General features: G+C 41.1%; 2 protein-coding genes across 2 annotated transcripts in view; both read left to right on the plus strand.

Moving 5' to 3' along the window:
• The window catches only part of LOC119816136 (olfactory receptor 13A1-like), a 40,621-nt gene that overhangs the window by 3,236 nt on the left and 18,977 nt on the right, over window positions 1-18,408 (plus strand). The window lies entirely within an intron of this gene.
• On the plus strand, window positions 4,847-5,788 carry LOC119816142 (olfactory receptor 13A1-like). Its single transcript, XM_038332482.1, has one exon. It carries the CDS (start codon window positions 4,853-4,855, stop codon window positions 5,786-5,788), a length of 936 nt encoding a protein of 311 aa, XP_038188410.1. The 5' UTR covers window positions 4,847-4,852.

Consider the following 18,408-nt stretch of genomic DNA (forward strand, 5'->3'; position numbering starts at 1 on the left):
CACTCCATGATGCAGAGTCCTAGAACCAATGTTCTGTCTAAATGTGCTTGGTTCCCATTGTCCTATCTCCCTTAGCCTATCATCCTTACCTTTACCATTTATCACGTCTGTCAATCATTATTCTGATAAGATAGTTTTCTAGTTTCCACCTGGGAGAGATAAATGTGGTATCTGTCTTTCTGTGTCTGGTTTATTTTTCTTGACAGTATTCTCCATTCCCATCCATTTTCTATTTCTAAAAGGCATCATGTTTGTATGTTTGAATAACATTCCTCTGTGCATACATATTGCCTTTTCTCCATCCCCTCATATCCTGATGAATACGTAGGCCAATGATCTATCTTGCCACAGTTCCTTGGTCTTGTTAACAGCTCGAAGTGGACCATAAATTCAGTCCGAAGGCAATAGTTACCCATAATATTTGTGCAACTATTGCCCCGGTGCCCATATCTTGCCAAGCATGTTGTTGTTGTCGCCCGTAGGGTCCAGAGCTGGCTGAGATTGATGATGATGCTTTTCTCCTGGAGCAGTGTGCACTGGGTCTTCAATTACTATGAAAGCTAGCAAGTGGGGATGATGCTTACAGGTCTGTACATACCTGATTTCTCCATGTTTATGGCTCAAGTTAAAGTGCTGTTTCCAGCTGTAGGATCTTACCATCACATTCTGGAAGATAACCAGGAGCACCTGCAGTAGCTTGTACTGTCTGAGGAGCAACGGGATCTAGTAATTAACATCTCTTAGCCCATTCTGGCTACAGGAGTTTTTATTTAGCAGCATGTGGTATCTTATAGAGGTGTTGTTTCCCCCCCACACACACACACTACAGGGTAAATTATTTTCATGCCTGTATATGAGTATATTTTAGGAAGATTCTACTGTAGTAGGTTTTTATGTGGATTTTAAAGGCTTTTAGTGTTTCACATACCTCTACATAATCCCTCTTCTACTCTTTATCCCCTCATCAAACTTCACCATTCTTATTTAATGATCTATTTTCCATATTTGAAACATTATATGTTATCTCCCCTTCTGCCTCCCCGTGGTGCCATACTAGATTCTATCCTCTTACCAGATTCCAGAGGAAGCACACGTAGCTAAAGCTTAAAATGTAATAGTCACATGAGAAAGAGAGAGAGCGTAGGGTATTTGTCTTTCAAGGTCTGAGTTATTTCACTCGGGATGATTGCTTCCAGGTCCACCCGTTTTCGTGCACACTTCATAATTTCACTTTTCTTAACAGCTGAGTAACAGTCCATTTTGTAAATACGGTAGATTTAATCTTGATTTTTCATATCATGGACATCTATGCTGTTTCCACGTCTTGGCTGCTGTGAATAGAGCAGCAATGAGCTTCGGAAGCACTTATATCACTTTATTAAGACATACAGTCTTTCAGGCTTATGCCTAATAGTATAACTGGAGCATGCACTATATCTCTTCGTTCCTTTCTTATGACCCTTCTGACTGATAGACATAGTGTTGTACCAGCTTCACTCCCACTAGCTGCAAATAAGTAATCCCCTTTATCCACATCTTTCCCAACATTGCCTGGCAATTTTTTTCTTGGTCATTCTGACTGGAGTAAGATTTAATCTCAAAGGGGTTTTAATTTGCACTTCTCTGATAACTAAGGAAAGTGAACATTTAAAAAAAATTAGTTTTCGTCTGTTTCTGTTTCTTTTGATAATGCTCTGTTTAGTTTCATTTCCAAGCTTGAGTTGTGTTGTTTGTTTTCTTGTTGCTTTATTATTTTTAGTTATTTGTGTATTCTAGAAATAACCCTCTGTCCGATGGATAAATGGTAGAGATTTTTTGCCATTTTGTAGGCTGGCTCATCACTCAAATACTGGTGTTCTTTGTTATACAGAAGCATTACAGTTGCAAATGGGCCTATTTGTCTTTTATTGGTCTCAATGCCTTATCACCATGGTCCTATTCAAAAAGTCCTTTCCTGCGACAATGAGTTCAGTCATATCTCCTATTTTCTCCTCTGTTGACTTCCAGTTTAATTTCCAGTTTTAAGCGTGTTGGGTCTTATGCTGAGGTCTTGATTCACTTAGAGTCAAGTTTTGTAAAGATGAAGGATAAGGATCTATCATAATTCTTCTACGTGTTAATGTCCAGTTTGACCATCACCATCAGTTGGATTCTGTTTTTCTCTATTGTGTGTGGTTTTTTTACTCATTTGTAGTAAATCATATGTCCATCAGTATAAAGACACATGTCTGAGTCCACAAATCACCCAACTTGTTACATTTCTCTGTGATTACATCTTAGGAATGTCATTTAGAAATCTATTAGTTATTTTTCATGTAATTAGATTTTTATAGGTGTGCTGTTGGTAATAAGAGAATTCTAAGAGACAGTAAATATTTTTATAGGCTTTAATTATTTTTAAATCTTTCTCTCTAGCTCAGCCTAAGGTCAATCTGAAACATCACTCCCAGGTGCTGGGGTCAATATCACTCACAGATTATCAGTACTATCAGGAGAGTTATACAAATTCAGGTGTATTTGACTTAGCTAGACAGATCCAGAAAGTGCCAAGAACATATGAATAATTTGTTTCTGTAATTCTTTTTCTACAGAACAACTTGAAAAACCAAACTATGCATTGGGTGTTCTCTAGTGCAATAGAATCAACAGCAGGCTGTTGGCAGAGATCCGGTTAAGCACAGTGCCAACTCCTGAAGTCCAGTCATAGAGAAGGAAGAATGATGTTGTGAGCAAAGGGGCCAACACCAGATAGGGGAACACACAGAAACAATTGACCTGAGCAAGTGGGAGCTCACTGGCTCTGAACTGACAGATGGAGAACATGCATAAGACTAGACTAGGCCCTCTGAACGTGGGTGACAATTGTTGTGGTTTGGGCATTTTATAGGGCCATTAGCAGTGAAACCAGTAATTATCCTTAGTGCATAAACTGGCTCTTTGGAGCACACTCCCAATGAGGGAATTCCTTGCTCACCTAGACACAGTGGGAGTGCTCCTTCGTTCTGATTCAAGTGATAGGACAGACTTCGTTGACTCCCCATGGGAGGCCTCCCCCACTCTGAGGATTGATGATAGGTTGGGTGGAGAGAAAATAGGGGAGCAGGAGGACTGAAAGGAATGGGAACAGGTATTGGTATGTAAAATAAGACATAAGACCCTGTTTTAAAAAGAAAATAGAATCAACAGCAGGGAGACATAACACTGTCCACATGGTTGCAAAGAGTGAACAAGATATCTGAGTATCTCTCATTTCAAATGGAGGCAGTAATAAAATGTTGAATTGTAAATAAAACATTAACCATTAAGATGGGGAGAAAATGAACTGCAAGCCATAATATAGAAATGATATAGGAGAAAAAGTGTGATCAAAGAAAATGAAGCGTTTTAAGACTGGTGTGGGGCAAAGTGGGGAGTGGGGAGTGACGCTAGATTCAGTAAGTGGAACATACTTCACAGGCTATGTGTCATGGATGTGCTCAGAAACGAAGGAAATATCATTTTATCTTGGCCACTGAAAGAGACATGCAAAGCAACGAATATTTCCAGGTAAGTTTCACTGCCTATCATTTCCACAAATTTGTTTATAGATAGGGGTAGAGTGTGTTCACATATGAACTCATGAAGTAGTCTATAGAAAGGGCTAATGTGTGATGCGAGATGGGTTTTCTATGTCAAGCTATAGAGTGTATTTTGCTGAAGCACTAGGGAGGGGAATAGTGAATTTGAACTAGGGGAAGAGGGCCAGTTATCATAAGGTGCACAGTCTGTAGTCCTTGAGTGTTGAGGGGAAAACTGAAAATGTTGGAAATGAAAAGAACCCAAAACTTATAAAAGAGTTAAAAATGGGAACATGAGGTACAAATATTGGGAAAGCTACAGTAACAGGCTTTGAGGACCATTCAGATGAGAGATGTAAGAGGATGCAGAATATATTCTTGGCCCGTGGAACATGAACCTACTGAGGGTCTATCATAGGCATAGGTTAAAAGCAAGGCCATGATTCAGAGAGATGGAGCTGTGCTCTATAAAATAAGCATCATAAAATCCTGGGGAGGAAATGACGAGTTTCTATGGACACAGGAGGATCTGTAGACTGTGGCAACGATTTTGGTTATGGAGCTGTTGACTTTGATGTTATGGGGATAGTTGAGACAGAAAAGGCAAAGAAGTTCTTTATGTTTTTAGGCTGAGGTTTTGAGAAATTGTCTCTGGAGATAGATTTGCAGTGTGTTGGAGTCAGGACAGTGTCATCCACAGGAAAAGTCACAGGTCACAGCGGGTTAAATCAGACGGCATATGTGTACTTAGACATGGCTAACAGTAATTACCTGGTTTCAAAGGATAGTAGAGACTCACCAAATTTCACAGGAAGCAAAATGACTGAGAAGCCAGGAGGCCAGGGATCATCTCAGTGTGCATTCATCTGAGAGTCTCCATCGTGGGGAGAATACCTGCTGGGGAGGTAAGGGGTACTGTGCTTCCAGCAATGTCAACGTCAACAGAGCACAGTGTCACAGGCGATAGAGAAGCAAAGCACAGGCAGGTTCTGAGTGAGGGCTGCTTCACTCATCCACATGTTTGAGATGATGAGGAAGGTACAGATGTCCCCCTTGATCCAAGAATACAGGGTGAAAGATTCTAGGGGGGAAATCCAAAGTGAATGAAATACCAAATGGTCTGGTAAGGAAATAAGAGACAAGAGGCTTTCCTGGTGGAAGTACACTCACTCTCTCCTTTTCTGACAACAGAGAATCTTGAGATGACCAAGTTTAAAACTCAGGCTTTGGAGATTTGAACAGTGATATATTCTCAGAAGCTGGCAGACACAGCTGGCAACTCAATACTCTCCACAATGATGGTTAGTCCCAATGAGACAATGGTGACAGAGTTTGTGCTGGAAGGGTTCTCAGAGCACCCTAGTCTAAGACTGCTCCTGATAGGCTGCTTCCTGACCCTCTACACAATGGCTCTCATGGGAAACACTGCGATCATTGTTTTGGTCACCTCCAGCACTGGGCTCCACAGTCCCATGTACTTTTTCTTGTGTAACCTGGCCACCATGGATATTGTGTGCATGTCCTCTGTGCTGCCCAAGGCATTGCTTGGTCTTATGTCTGAGAAAAACACCATCTCCTTTAATGGATGCATGACTCAGTTGTTCTTCTTTGTCTGGTCTGGATCCTCTGAGCTGCTGCTACTTGCAGTCATGGCCTATGACCGGTACGTGGCCATCTGCCATCCCTTACACTACAACTCTAGGATGAGCCCACGTCTGTGTGGGATCCTAGCCATGGGTGTGTGGTCCATCTGTGCTCTAAATTCATCCATCAACACTGGTCTGATGGCACGGCTGTCATTCTGTGGCCCCAACGTCATCACCCACTTCTTCTGTGAGATCCCTCCACTCCTCCTCCTCTCCTGCAGCTCCACATATGTGAATAACATAGTGACTCTTATGGCAGATGCCTTTTATGGAGGCATCAACTTCATCCTCACCTTACTCTCCTATGGCTGCATCATCGCCAGCATCCTGCGCATGCGTTCTGCTGAGGGCAAGAGGAAGGCCTTTTCTACCTGCTCCTCCCACCTCATCGTGGTCTGTGTGTACTACTCATCTGTGTTCTGTGCCTACATCAGTCCTGCTTCCAGCTACAGCCCAGAAAGAAGCAAAGTGACCTCAGTGCTGTACTCAGTCCTCAGCCCAACCCTGAACCCCCTCATCTATACACTGAGGAACAAGGATGTCAAGCTGGCCCTGGGGAGGCTCTTGCCCTCTTTCTCACATTAGGTGGAGATGTGCAGGTTCTTTTCCTAGACTGAGAAAAGCACATTTAGCAGCTGAAAAGATGCTCTATCCTTTTCATATTGAACACATTCTTCATTAACTTATTCCCTTATTTTTCTTAAATGCTGAACCACTCCAGGGCTTGTGATGCAAATAAGCTATGTTGAAGTAGTTAACAAATGTGGTGAAAAGCTCCCTCCTCTAATGGCAGCCCAGAACACATATTCGAGGAGCACCTGTGCTCGGCTGACTTTCTCCTTTTCCCTTTAGCCCAGGCTTGCTAGTCCCCAGTCCCTGGGATGGTGTTAGCCACATGGAGAGTGGATCCCCTGCTTCAATGAATCCTTCCTGGAAACACGCTCACCTGTGTGGACAGAAGTGTCCCTCGGTGATTTTCTAGGTTATTTTAATTCAGCTTTGGTGACAATAAAGAGTGACATCGGTGCATCACTGGCCTTCTTTGCCTGTTTCACCTGTTGGTTTCTCTGACACTGTTTGCTTCAAGTCACCTTTTGTACCTTTCCATCTGTTCCTGGTCTCATGGCAGCTGTGTAAGCTGCAGAACAACTGACAACCAACCAAACACCAAATATACACATGTTCACAAACACACATACATGCATACATCTCTTAGATATGTTATTCGAGAATCCTTGTCATGGTGGTGTGATGGCTAAAGAAACTGCATTTCTTCCTGGGCAGCCATCTTGGTCTCTAACAGCCATTTGTCTCTGGCTCAAGTTCCAGGAAGATAAGTTGTTCCTGACCCCTTGACCCCCACCCAAAAATTACAGCAATAACCATCTGCTTGTTTTTCTCTTCTTTTTTTTCATTTAATACATTTTATTTTATTACATATTAATCCCATTTCTCCCTCCCTTCTTCCCCTCCCTCCAACTTCCTCTTATCCCACCCCCTATCTGCTCCTCAGTGAGGCTAAAAGCAGTATTGCTGGGTCTTAAGATAGGTTGATTGCCAATTTTCTGAGAAACTGCCATAATGACTTCCAAGGCGGCTGTACAAGTTTGCACTCCCACCAACACCGGAGGAGTGTTCAACCTACTTCTCATCCTCTCCAGCTCAAGCTATCATCGGTGTTTTTGATCTTAGCCATTCTGACTAGTGTAAGGTAATAAGTATCTCAGAGTCATTTTGATTTGCATTTCCCTGATGGTTGAGGATATTGTACAGTTTGTTAAATGTATTTCAGCCATCTGAGTTTCTTGTGTTGAGAATTCTGTTTTGATCTGTACCCCATTTTTAAATTGGATTATTTGGTATTTTAATGTTTATCTATTGAGTTCTTTATATATTTTGGAGATCAGTCCTCTGTGTAATGCAGGGTTGGTGAAGATCTTTTCCCATTCAATAGGCTGCCATATTGTCTTGTTGACCATGTCTTCTGCCTTGCAGAAGCTTCTCAGTTTCAGGAAGTCCCTTTTATTTATTGTTGCTCTCAGTGTCTGTGCTGCTGGTGTTATTTAGGAAGTGGTCTCTTGTGCCCATGTATTCAAGGCTACTTCCCACTATATCTTCAATGACATTCAATATGGCTAGATTTATGTAGAGATCTTTGATCAATTTGGACTTGAGTTTTGTGCAAGGGGAAAGATACAGATCTATTTATATTCTTCTACATGTTGACATCCAATTATGTCAGCATCATTTGTTGAAGATGCTTTCTTTTTTTCTACTGTATAATTTTGGCTTTTGTCAATAATCAGGTGTTCATAGGAGTGTGGATTAATATCAAGGTCTTCAATTTTATTCCATTGGTCCATCTATCTGTTTTTTTCTAATACCAAGCCATTTTCAATACTGTAGCTCTATAATAGAGCTTGATGTCAGGATGGTGATGCCTCCAGAAGTTCCTGTCTTGTACAAGACTGTTTTGGCAAACCTGGGTTTTTCATTTTTCCATATGAAGTTGAGTAATGTTCTTTAGAGATCTCTGAGGAATTGTCCTGAGATTTTGATGGGGATTGCATTGAACCTGTAGATTGCTTTTGGTAGGATTGCCATTTTTATTATGTTGATCCTACCTGTCCAAAAGCTTGGGAGATCTTTCCATTTTTCTGATATTTTCTTCAATTTCTTTCTACATAGACTTAAAGTTCTTGAAGTACAGGTCTTTCATTTCTTTGGTTAGTGTTATCCCAACATATTTTAATATTATTTGGGGATATTATGAAGACTGATGTTTCTCTGATTTCTTTCTTTCTCAGCCCCTTTATTATTTGTATATAAGAGAGCTACTGATTTTTTTAGTTGATCTTATATCCTGCCACATTACTGAAGGCGTTTTTCAGCTGTAGGAGTTCCCTCGTTGAATTTTTAGGGTCAGTTATGTATTTAATCATTTAATCATATCACCTGAAAATAGTGAAAGTTTCACTTCTTCCTTTCCAATTTGTATCTCCTTTATCTCCTTTTATTGCCTTATTGCTCTAGATAAAACTTTGACTACTGTGTTGAATAGATATAGAAAGAGTAGACACCCTTGCCTTGTTCCTGATTTTAGTGGAATCACTTTTAGATTCTTTCCATTTAATTTGATGTTGGCTGTCAGCTTGCTACATATTGCTTTTATTATTTTTACATATGTTCCTTGTATCCCTGATCTCTCCAATACTTTTATCATGAAGGAGTGTTAGATTTTGTCAAAGACTTTTTCAAAATCTAGTGAGATGATTATGTTGTTTTTTCTTTCAGTTTTTTTTATATGGTGGATTACATTGAAAATTTTTGTATGTTGATCCATCCCTGCATCTCTGGGATGAAGTCAACTTGATCATATTGTTGGATGATCATCTATATTCTTGGATTCAGTTTGCCAGTATTTTATTTTGCATCAATGTTCATGAGGGAGGTTGGTCTTTAATTTTCTTTCTTAGTTGAGTCTTTATATGGTTTTGGTATCAGCTCTTGCCTCATAAAAAGCATTTGGCAATGGCCCTTCTGTTTCTATTGTGTGGGACAATTTAAGGAGTGTAAGTACTAGCTCTTTGAAATTCTGGTAGAATTCTGTGCTGAGACCATCAGGCCCTGGGCTTTTTTAGGTTGGTAGAATTTTGATGAGTGCTTCTAGTTCTTAGGGGCTATAAGTCTATTTAAATTGCTAATCTGGTCTTGATTTAATTTTGGTATGTGGTACCTATCCAGAAAATTGCCCATTTCTTTTACATTTTCCAATTTTGTGAAGTACAAGTTTTCAAAATATAACCTAATGGTTCTCTGGATTTCCTCGGTGTCTGTTGTTACATGCCCCTTTTCATTTCTGATTTTATTGATTTAGATGTTTCTCTATGCCTTTTGATTCGTTTGGATAAGGGTTTTTTCTCTCTTGTTGATTTTCTCAAAGAACCAGCTCTTTGTTTCATTGATTGTTTGTATCATTTTCTTTGTTTCTATTATATTGATCTCAGCCTTCAAATTGATTATTTCCTGTTATCTACAGTTTCTGGAGGTTGTCCACTTCTGCTCTCCCAGTGGGGGTCTCCATCTTCTTGTTATCATATGACTAACTATTAAATTTAGGTTCCTGTTACCTGATAATGAAGATAATGACAATTTTAAGGTTGCTGTAACATACTTGTGCAGATATTCAATGACTTCTTCTGTGACCCTACTATTAGTTTTAATAAACTTGGCTAATTATACTCTAAATCAAGTCTGTGGATTGTTTCCCTATGATCTCCAACTCCATAACATTTGGAGGCCCCTGAAATCCTGGGAGATGGCAGACTCAGGATTAATGATCTGGGATATACCCTATGCAGAAACAACTCAGATGGACTTAGAGGAATTCAACCCTAGCTGCCACAAATTAAAGAGTCACAGTCATTGTCAAGCTGTAGATGTGGGCAATTTTTAGAATTGGGGTACCAGGGGAAACCCAGACTGTGACCACCACAAATCTTTAAATTAATAATAAAATGAATGTAAACATTTCTGGCCAATGTGAACTTGAAACGGGACTGTTCTAGAAGCCTGAGCATTTGGGGAAAAAGAGCAGAGATCAGCCATAATCATAGACCCAGTCTCCCATGATAGAACAGGGACACCCTCTGTCCCCTTGGTTTTGGCATGGGAATGGATGTGGCCACCACATGCCTGTGTTTGTCTGGTCTCCTCTGGCAGCGTGGATGGTCTGTCATTTTAAGTTCTGTGCTTTTGTCTGATAGATTTGAATTTTTTAATGTGCTTGTACATTTTGTGCAGAAATGGGAATAGATTGAGCACAGCCAAATTTCTTTAAATTTCATGCTACAGCACTTCCCAGAATTCCAGGAGGCAGACTACAGAGTTAAGATGTGACCTAGGAAGCTCTGTGCTCTCTGTGAACTAAAATGGCCAGATATAGGATCATGAAATGTGTTCAAAGCACAAAGAGAGTCTGTTAAGTGGGCACAGGGAACCCTGGTACCCTATTCAGTTTCCTAAGATCAACCATAGGCTCCTCCTCGAGCCCCCTCCTTGACTGAAATGCTGTGCTTTAAACAGGCTCCTCTGTTTTAGTTACCAAATCAATGAGTCGAGTAAATACCCAAGTAAAATGCCTGCACTGTCTATTCTGGTACCCGAGGAGGAGGCAGTTATTCCCCTATCTTACAACCCATGCAACAAGGAAGTCTTGACGTCAGCCCCAGCGCCAAGGCTACCTGACACTGTTAAACCTTTCCATTTGTTGGTGGATAAACAGACAGAGTGGCTAAAAGTGTACTAAACATCTCGATCCCTTTTTAGCAGGCTAGCCAGCTTACACCCAGGCCATTGCTACCACAGCACTGTTATGAAAGGGAACTGATGAAATGATCATGAGATAGAAGTTGTTTTTTATCTCTCCACACTCCACTGAGATGATGATTTGGGGAGCTTCTTAGTACTGCAAACCAAACACATGCCTCACCCATTATCAGGCTCTCCTTAGAGAAGCATTTAGGATCAGATTCTGACCCACTGCAGTATTAAACCCACCATGCAGCCTGTCTGACCAGGAAGAACACCAAAGCTACTACTGTGCACATGTCTTTGACAGCCTGTGATATGGATGGCTGGATCTCTGAGACCAGCCCCTCAGGAAGGCAGATATGACCCTATTCATCAATGGAAGCAGTTATGCACAGGAAGGAGTCAGGTATGCAGGAGCAGCTATGGTGACATTAAGGTAATCTAGGCTCAGTCTCAGCCTCAAGGGGCACTGGACCAAAATGCTGAACTGATAGCCATGATCCAGGCAATAAGATTAGGAAATAGCCATTCAGTCAACATCTATACTGATAGCCAGTATGCCTTAGCCATTGTACATGTCCTTGGTGTTTTATAAGAGAAACAGGGCCTCTTGACCTCCATGGGAAAGGAGATCTCTGCCCTAGTAACAACTATTTGGCTGTCAAAAAAGCTTGCTATTATCCATTGTCCAGAACACCAGAAAGGGAACTCAATTGAAGGCCAAGGTTGCAGACTTCCCGGTACCACAGCCAAAAGAGCAGACACAGAACCACTGGGGCCTTGATAAGCATTAGGCCTTCCCTCAATTGTCTCCTTTCTGCCTGATCTAGACATGTTGGAGCATCCTACAAACACCAGCAAGGAAGACAATTTGTCCAGACAGCAGAACACAAAGACAGAGGACTGGTGGGTTTTTCTAGACAGTCACCCATCCTACAGAAGTCCTGGGGCCATCTCTTCTCTCTCAAATCCATCAACATACACACCTGGGATTAACTAAATTGAAATAATCACAAACAGTGCTTTCTGCAATGCAAGAGTAAAGTGTTGAACAGATTATCCACTGCTGTCTGTACTCAAGTGAACCCAAGAGGAAGAAAACCAACAACTATGGATGGTTATCAAAGGGGGTCCCAAAGAACACTGGGAACTGGACCTCACTGAAGTGACCTCAACAAGATTTGGTGACCAATATTTGCTAGATTTTGTAGATACTTTTTCAAAATGGATAGACACTTTTCTTACCAGTTCAGAAACAGCTAATGTAGTTACTAAAATGTTTCTGATTTGTTTGCCCACCTCTACTTATTCCTACAAAGGGAAGACCACAGACTATTAAAGTATCTAATTATTTCTTCCCCAGTTCTTTCCAGGAATTGCAGTAGACTATTCAATGCATCCAGACTCATCTAATATCCCACAAACTGGTCCACCTTTGGCTGAATCTACACACAAGTTCCAACCCAGGGACTTGGTGTGGGTCCAATGTCTTTCCAGCAAAACCCTGGAACCTTCCTGAAAGGAACCATACTGTGATCCTGCCAACACCCATGGTCATCACGGTAGCATGGACCATAGCTTGGATCCACCATTCCCATCTAAAGGTGGACATGACCAGTCCAACAAAGGGTGAATGTGGAAAGTGTTCTGAGATCACCAGCGTCCCCTAAATGTGTGGCCCTTCCATACCTCAGACAAAAACTGACACTAGTGTTGGAAATCTTGACAAGTGTGTCTCATGCCTGGGCAAATGAAAATATGGAGGTTTGAGATTAAGAGTTGTACCAAGAGCCATAGTCCTTTTATCCATGCTTAACCAGTGAAAAGAAAAAGTATTCCCTGGACTACTTTGATTTAATCTATGTGACTTCTTCGAGGATTAGCCAGACCTGGCTGACCCACAAGATTGGGACTAATAAACTCTAAGATGTGGTGTAAAGGAGGCATGGCCATTTCTAGGATGTAGTAGAAATATAATAAAGGAAAGCTTTTTCTGTAAAGGTCCAGCTAATGGAGTAGCTCACTGCCCTCAGCAAAAAGGAGATTATCACTGCTCTGCCCCAGACTGTGAGACTAAGTTTATCTAAGAAGGGCATGTCAAACTACAGAGTCTAGTACCATGGTTCTCAAGCTTCCTAATGCTGTGACCCTTGACTATAGTTCCTCATGTTGTGCTGACCCCACCCATAAAATTATTTTTTAAATTAAATTTCTTTATTGTTAAAGTTACTTCTATTTCTTTTCTTTATATAATTTTCCTTTCTTTTTTTAAAAAAAGAAAGCAAACTATCTTTTTCATTTTACATACCAATCCCAGTTCCCACTCCTTTCCCTCCTCCCATTTCCTCCAAATATTCCCCCACTTCACCCCCCATCCACTCCTCAGAGATGGTAAGGCACATTGCTACCTCCCCTCTCCTCAAGATCCACTACCCTTTCATTTACCTTCAGAAAAGAATAGGTGTTCAAGATACAACAACCAAAGAGGACAAAATAATATTCAACAAGACAAAGCAAACACCCTCATTTTAAGGCTGAACAATGCAACCCAGTAGGAGCATAGGAGTCCCAAGAGCAGGCAAAAAAGTCAGAGACATACCCACTCCCACTGTTAGGAGTCCCACAGAAACACAGAGCTAATGGTCATAACACATGTGCAGAGGACCTGGTGTACACCCATATAGGCGCCATGCTTGCCCCTTCAGTCTCTGTGAGCACATACGATCACTGATTAGATTATTCAGTGGAGCATGTTGTCTTGATGTCCTCCATCCCCTCTGACACCTAAAGTCTCCTCTCCCCCTCTTCCCCAGGGATCCCAATCTCTGAGAGGAGGGACTCAATGGAGACCTCAAATGTAGTCTCTGCATGATGTCTACTATGGTTATCTGCACTTTCTCCCATCTGCTGCTGGAGAAACTTTCTCTGATGACTGGAGAAGGCACTGATTTATGAGTATAGCAGAATATCCATTTATTTATTTATTTATTTATTTATTTATTTATTATTTCAGTTGTGTTTGGTTCTATGCTAGGACTCTGGGCTATTCAATCCCCAATCCCTGGCCATGCAGGCAGTGTAGAGGCTTCCATCATCTCCCATGGCATGGACCTCAAGGTAAACCAGACCTTTATTGGTCACTCCTACAAGTTCTGTGCCACCGTTGGCCCAGCACACCTTTCAGGCAGGGAATGTTGTAGATCAAAGTTTTTGTGGCTGGGTTGGTGTCCAAGTTTCTCTTTCCATAGTCTGCAGTGTGCCTTCTCACACCAAAGAGACTAGAATGAAGGGGTGATGGCTCCATGCAGGCAACAGCTAGACCTCTCTGTGCTCAATGAACTGTGTGGATAATGTCCTTGGCCCCATTGTCAGTTTTCTTAGAGAACCCTCTGCCCTAGCATCAGCCTGGGTTCCTTAGGGATCTCCATTGAACACCCTCAGTCAACAACTCAACCAAGTGCCAGCCAGTCCCACCACTGAAAGCTTTGCCTAGCTACAAAAGACGGCCAGTTTATACTCTGTAGCCTCCATTTATAGGAGTTCTCACTAAGGTCACCCTCATAGATTCCAGGGAAATTTCCACTGCACTAGGTTTCCACACCAGCCCCTAAATACCTCCAATTCCAGCTCTCTCTCCCTGCATTCTCTCCCTATATCCCTTCCCACACCCCACACCTGATCACTCCTACATTTTCCCCCACCCATGCCAAGTCCACCCACAAAATCTATTCTATTTCCCTGCTAGAGCCCTCTTCCTTAACCTATCTGGGTCTGTGAATTAGCTTGATTATCATTTACTTACTAGTTAATATCCACTTATAGATGAATACATACTGTACTTATCTTTCTGTGTCTGTGTTACCTCACTGAAGATGATTTTTTTCTACTTATATCCAATTGCCCTCAAATTTCAAATTTCATACTGTCTTTTCCTTTTTTTAACAGAAGGGTTAAATGTATGTAAATATACCACATTTTCTTTATCCATTCTTCGGTTGAAGGACATCTAGGTTGTTTCCAATTTCTATTATGAATAAAATCTCAATGAACATGGTTGTGCATGTGCCCTTGTGGTAGGATGAAGCATGTTTGGAGTGTATGCCCTAGAGAGGTTTAACTGGGTCTTGAGGTAGACTAGTTCCCAATTTTCCCAATTTCTTCATATGATTCCAAAGTGGCTGTGCAAGTTTGCATCACACCAGCAACAGAGGAAGGAGTGTTCCCCTTCTTCCACATCCTTGACTGTATGAGCTGTTATTTGTACTATTGATCTTAACCATTCTAATATGTGTAAGATGGAATCTCAAAGTAGCTTTGATTTGCATTCCCCTGATGGCAAAGGATGTTGAACATTTCTTTAAATGTTTCTCATCCATTTGAGAATCCTCTATTGGGATTCTCTGTTAATATTTGTACCACATTTTAATTGGATTATTTGGTTTGTTGATGTTTAATTTCTTAAACTCTTTATATATTTTGGATATTAGCTCTCTGTAGGATACAGAATTGATTATAATCTTTTTTCATTCTGTAGGCTGCTGCTTTGTCTTATTTATGGTATCATTTACCTTATAGAAGCTTTTTGGTTTCATGAGATCTAATTTATTCATTAGTGCCTGCACAGTCAGTGTTCTGTTCAAACAGTTTTGATTGTGATTGCATTAAATCTGTAGATTGCTTTTGCTAAGATGGTCATTTTGCTATGTTAATTCTCCTGGTTCATGAGTGTGGGAGATCTTTCTGTCTTCTGATATCTTCTTCAAAGACTTTTTATCATACAAGTCTTCCACTTGCTTGGATTAGAGGTACCCCAAGATAGTTTATATTATTTGAGGGTATTGTGAAAGGGCTTGTTTTCATTATTTATTTCTCATTTTATCTGCTATTCATATATAGGAAGGCTACTGATTTTTCTTTTAGTTAATCTTGTATCCAGCCATTTCACTGAAAGTGTTTATCAGCTATAGGAGCTCTCTGGTGGAATTTTTAGGCCGCTTTGGTATATTATCATATCATCTGTAAATAATGATACTTTGAATTCTTCCTTTACAATTTGTATCCCTTTGCTCTCCTTCAGTTGTCTTACCGCTCTAGTTAAAACCTAAAGTGCTATATTGAATAGATATGGAGGGAACAACCTTTTCTTGTTCCTGATTTTAGTGGAACTGCTTTGAGTTTCTCTCTATTTAGTTTGATGCTGGTTATAAGCTTGCTGTAACTTGCCTTTATTATGTAGGTATGTTCCTTGTGTGTAACAGGAAAGCTGCTTGTTTGTCCCAGCTTCCCAGAACCAAAATAATCACACAGAAACCATATTAATTAAATCACTGATTGGCCCATTAGCTCTAACTTCTTATTGGCTAACTCTTACATCTTAATTTAATCCATCTCCATTAATCTGTGTATCACCACGAGGTCGTGGCCTACCAGCAAAGTTTCAGTGGCAGCGGCTCCATGGTGTCTCTCTGTCACTCTGCCTTCTTCCTCCCAGAATTCCGTTTAGTTTTCCCCACCTAGCTCTGTTCCCCTACAGCTCTGCTATAGGCCCAAAACAGTTCCTTTATTAACCAATGAAAGCAGCACATAGACAGAGAGACCTCCTACACCATTGAAGCAGGATTAATAAAAACTCAAGAGACAGATATTGGAGTTCAACCTGAAGACCAGAAAAGCAAAACAGTCAGCCAGTCGCTCTTACTTTGACTTCAGTCCAAAAATGGTGATCCTGCCTTCAGGAAACTTCAGAATGAGAGAGCTGTCTTTTCCCAATTTATAATCCTATCTAGGTCTGGGATTGAGGCCATGCACCACTACCACCTGGTTTCTATGGCAAGCTAGTGTGGTTACTGGGATTAAAGGTATGTGTTATTGCTGCCTGGTCTGTAAGGCTGGCCAGTGTAACTGTTTTATTTTTCTGAGATTCAGGAAAGCTTTATTTATTAAGATACTAATTAAATGCCACTACACTAATTTGTCTTAATAAATAAAACCTAGGATTAGATATTAGGGGATGAATGCTGCAGGATCAGAGAAGCAGAGCAGAGAGTCCTTTTTCCTCGAACTGAAGGGCAATCCTATTTCTACAAATCCTTAGACTAATGCTATCTCTATGAAATCTCAGACTGCATCTATCTCTACCAAACCACAGGGAGCATTCTCAGACTGCATCTGAGCCCCTATCTCCTCCTGCCTTATATTCCTCTCTCTGCCCAACCATATCACTCCTGTCTCTACCTCCCTAGTGCTAGATTAAAGGTGTGAGCCACCACTGCCCAACTCTGTTTCTTTTAGACTGGATTCATTTCTTGTAGCCCAGGGTGGCTTTGGACTAACAGAGCTCTGTTTGCCTCAGTCTCCTGAGTGTTGGCATTAAAGGTGTATGTCACTACTGCCTGGCCTCTATGACTAACTAGTGGTGTAGCTTTGCACTCTGATCTTCAGGCAAGCTGTATTTGTTAGATCACAAACAAAACATAACCACAGCTAAGGCCTATGAGTTCCACTTAAGATGCTGCTTTAGATTACAGCTCAGGTTAATGATTAAGGAAAACATGAGTCCAGGAGCCAGACTGGCTCTAATTTTCTTAACGGTGAAAAGATGTGGTCATGGGTTTCGGTGTGAACCATTAACGGAAACAAATCTTCAAAATAACTTTAGGTTAGACTAGATGTCTTTCTAATGGCTTTTAAGATAAACAACCTCATAAAAACAATCTAAAAATTACAAGGACACATAGCTGAACTGTCTGATTCACTAGGCTAGGGTCATAAATACAAAACAGCCTGATTGCTGCTAGCTGACAGATGATTAAAATTCCTTGCACTCATTCCTGACCTCGATTTGCTGATAAGGGTATGCACCCTGAAGATTAAAAGTTCAGCTGACTGACTGATTGTTTATAACTTGTGTTGGGTCCTGGAATTGCGCAAATAACAGGGAGTAGAATCTCAAAGTCTAGAAACAGAAGCAATTTTTTTTTCAAAAAACACTGGGGAGAAAGAAATTCTAACTAGTCAGGGCTACAGAGAATACTTTGACTCTGTAGTCCCAAGACAGGACTACAAATTTCTTTTTTATTTATTTTTTGTTTTTTTAAGAGAAAACAAACTCTTCTTTTTCATTTTACATATCAATCCCAGTTCCCACTCCCTCCCCTTCTCCCAAGCTCTCCACCTAACCCCCAATGCCACCTCCCATGCACTCCTCAGAGAAGATAAGGCACATTGCTTTGGGGACGGTCCAAAGTTCTCCCTGCTATATATAGGCTGAGCAAAGTATTCATTCCAAAGAGAATAGGTTCCAAAAAAGCCAGTACAAGCAGTAAGGATAAATCCTGGTGCTACTGCCAGTGACCCCGCAGTCTGTCCCCAGCCATACAGCTGTCACCCATGTTCAGAGCGACTAGTTTGAACCTATGCTGTTTCCTTCTCTGTCCAATAGGAGTAAGTGAGCTCCCATTAGCTCAGGTAAACTGTTTCAGTGGGTATCCCCATCATGGTCTTAACCTCTTTGCTCATATTCTCATGAAGGACCCACTCTTCATCTGGACTTTGGGAACTCAGTCCATTACTCCAATGCAAGTCTCTGCCTCTGTTTCCATCAGTTGCTGGCTGAAAGTTCTATAGCAACATTTAAGATATTCATCAGTCTGACTACAGGGCAAGGCCAGTTCAGGCACCCTCTCCTCTATTGCTTAGGGTCTTATGGGGTGTCATTCTCTGAATTCTTGGGAATTTCTCTAGTGCCAGGTTTCTTGTTAATCCCATCATGGCTCCCTCAATCAAAATATCTCTTTCCTTGCTCTCATCTTGTACTGCCTCCATCTCAACTATCCCATTCCCTCAAGTTTTCCTCCCCTCTTCACCCCTTGTCTTCCCCCTTCTGCCCTCCC

This window comes from Arvicola amphibius, chromosome 1 (assembly GCF_903992535.2).
Source record: "Arvicola amphibius chromosome 1, mArvAmp1.2, whole genome shotgun sequence".
Classification (NCBI taxonomy): domain Eukaryota; kingdom Metazoa; phylum Chordata; class Mammalia; order Rodentia; family Cricetidae; genus Arvicola; species Arvicola amphibius.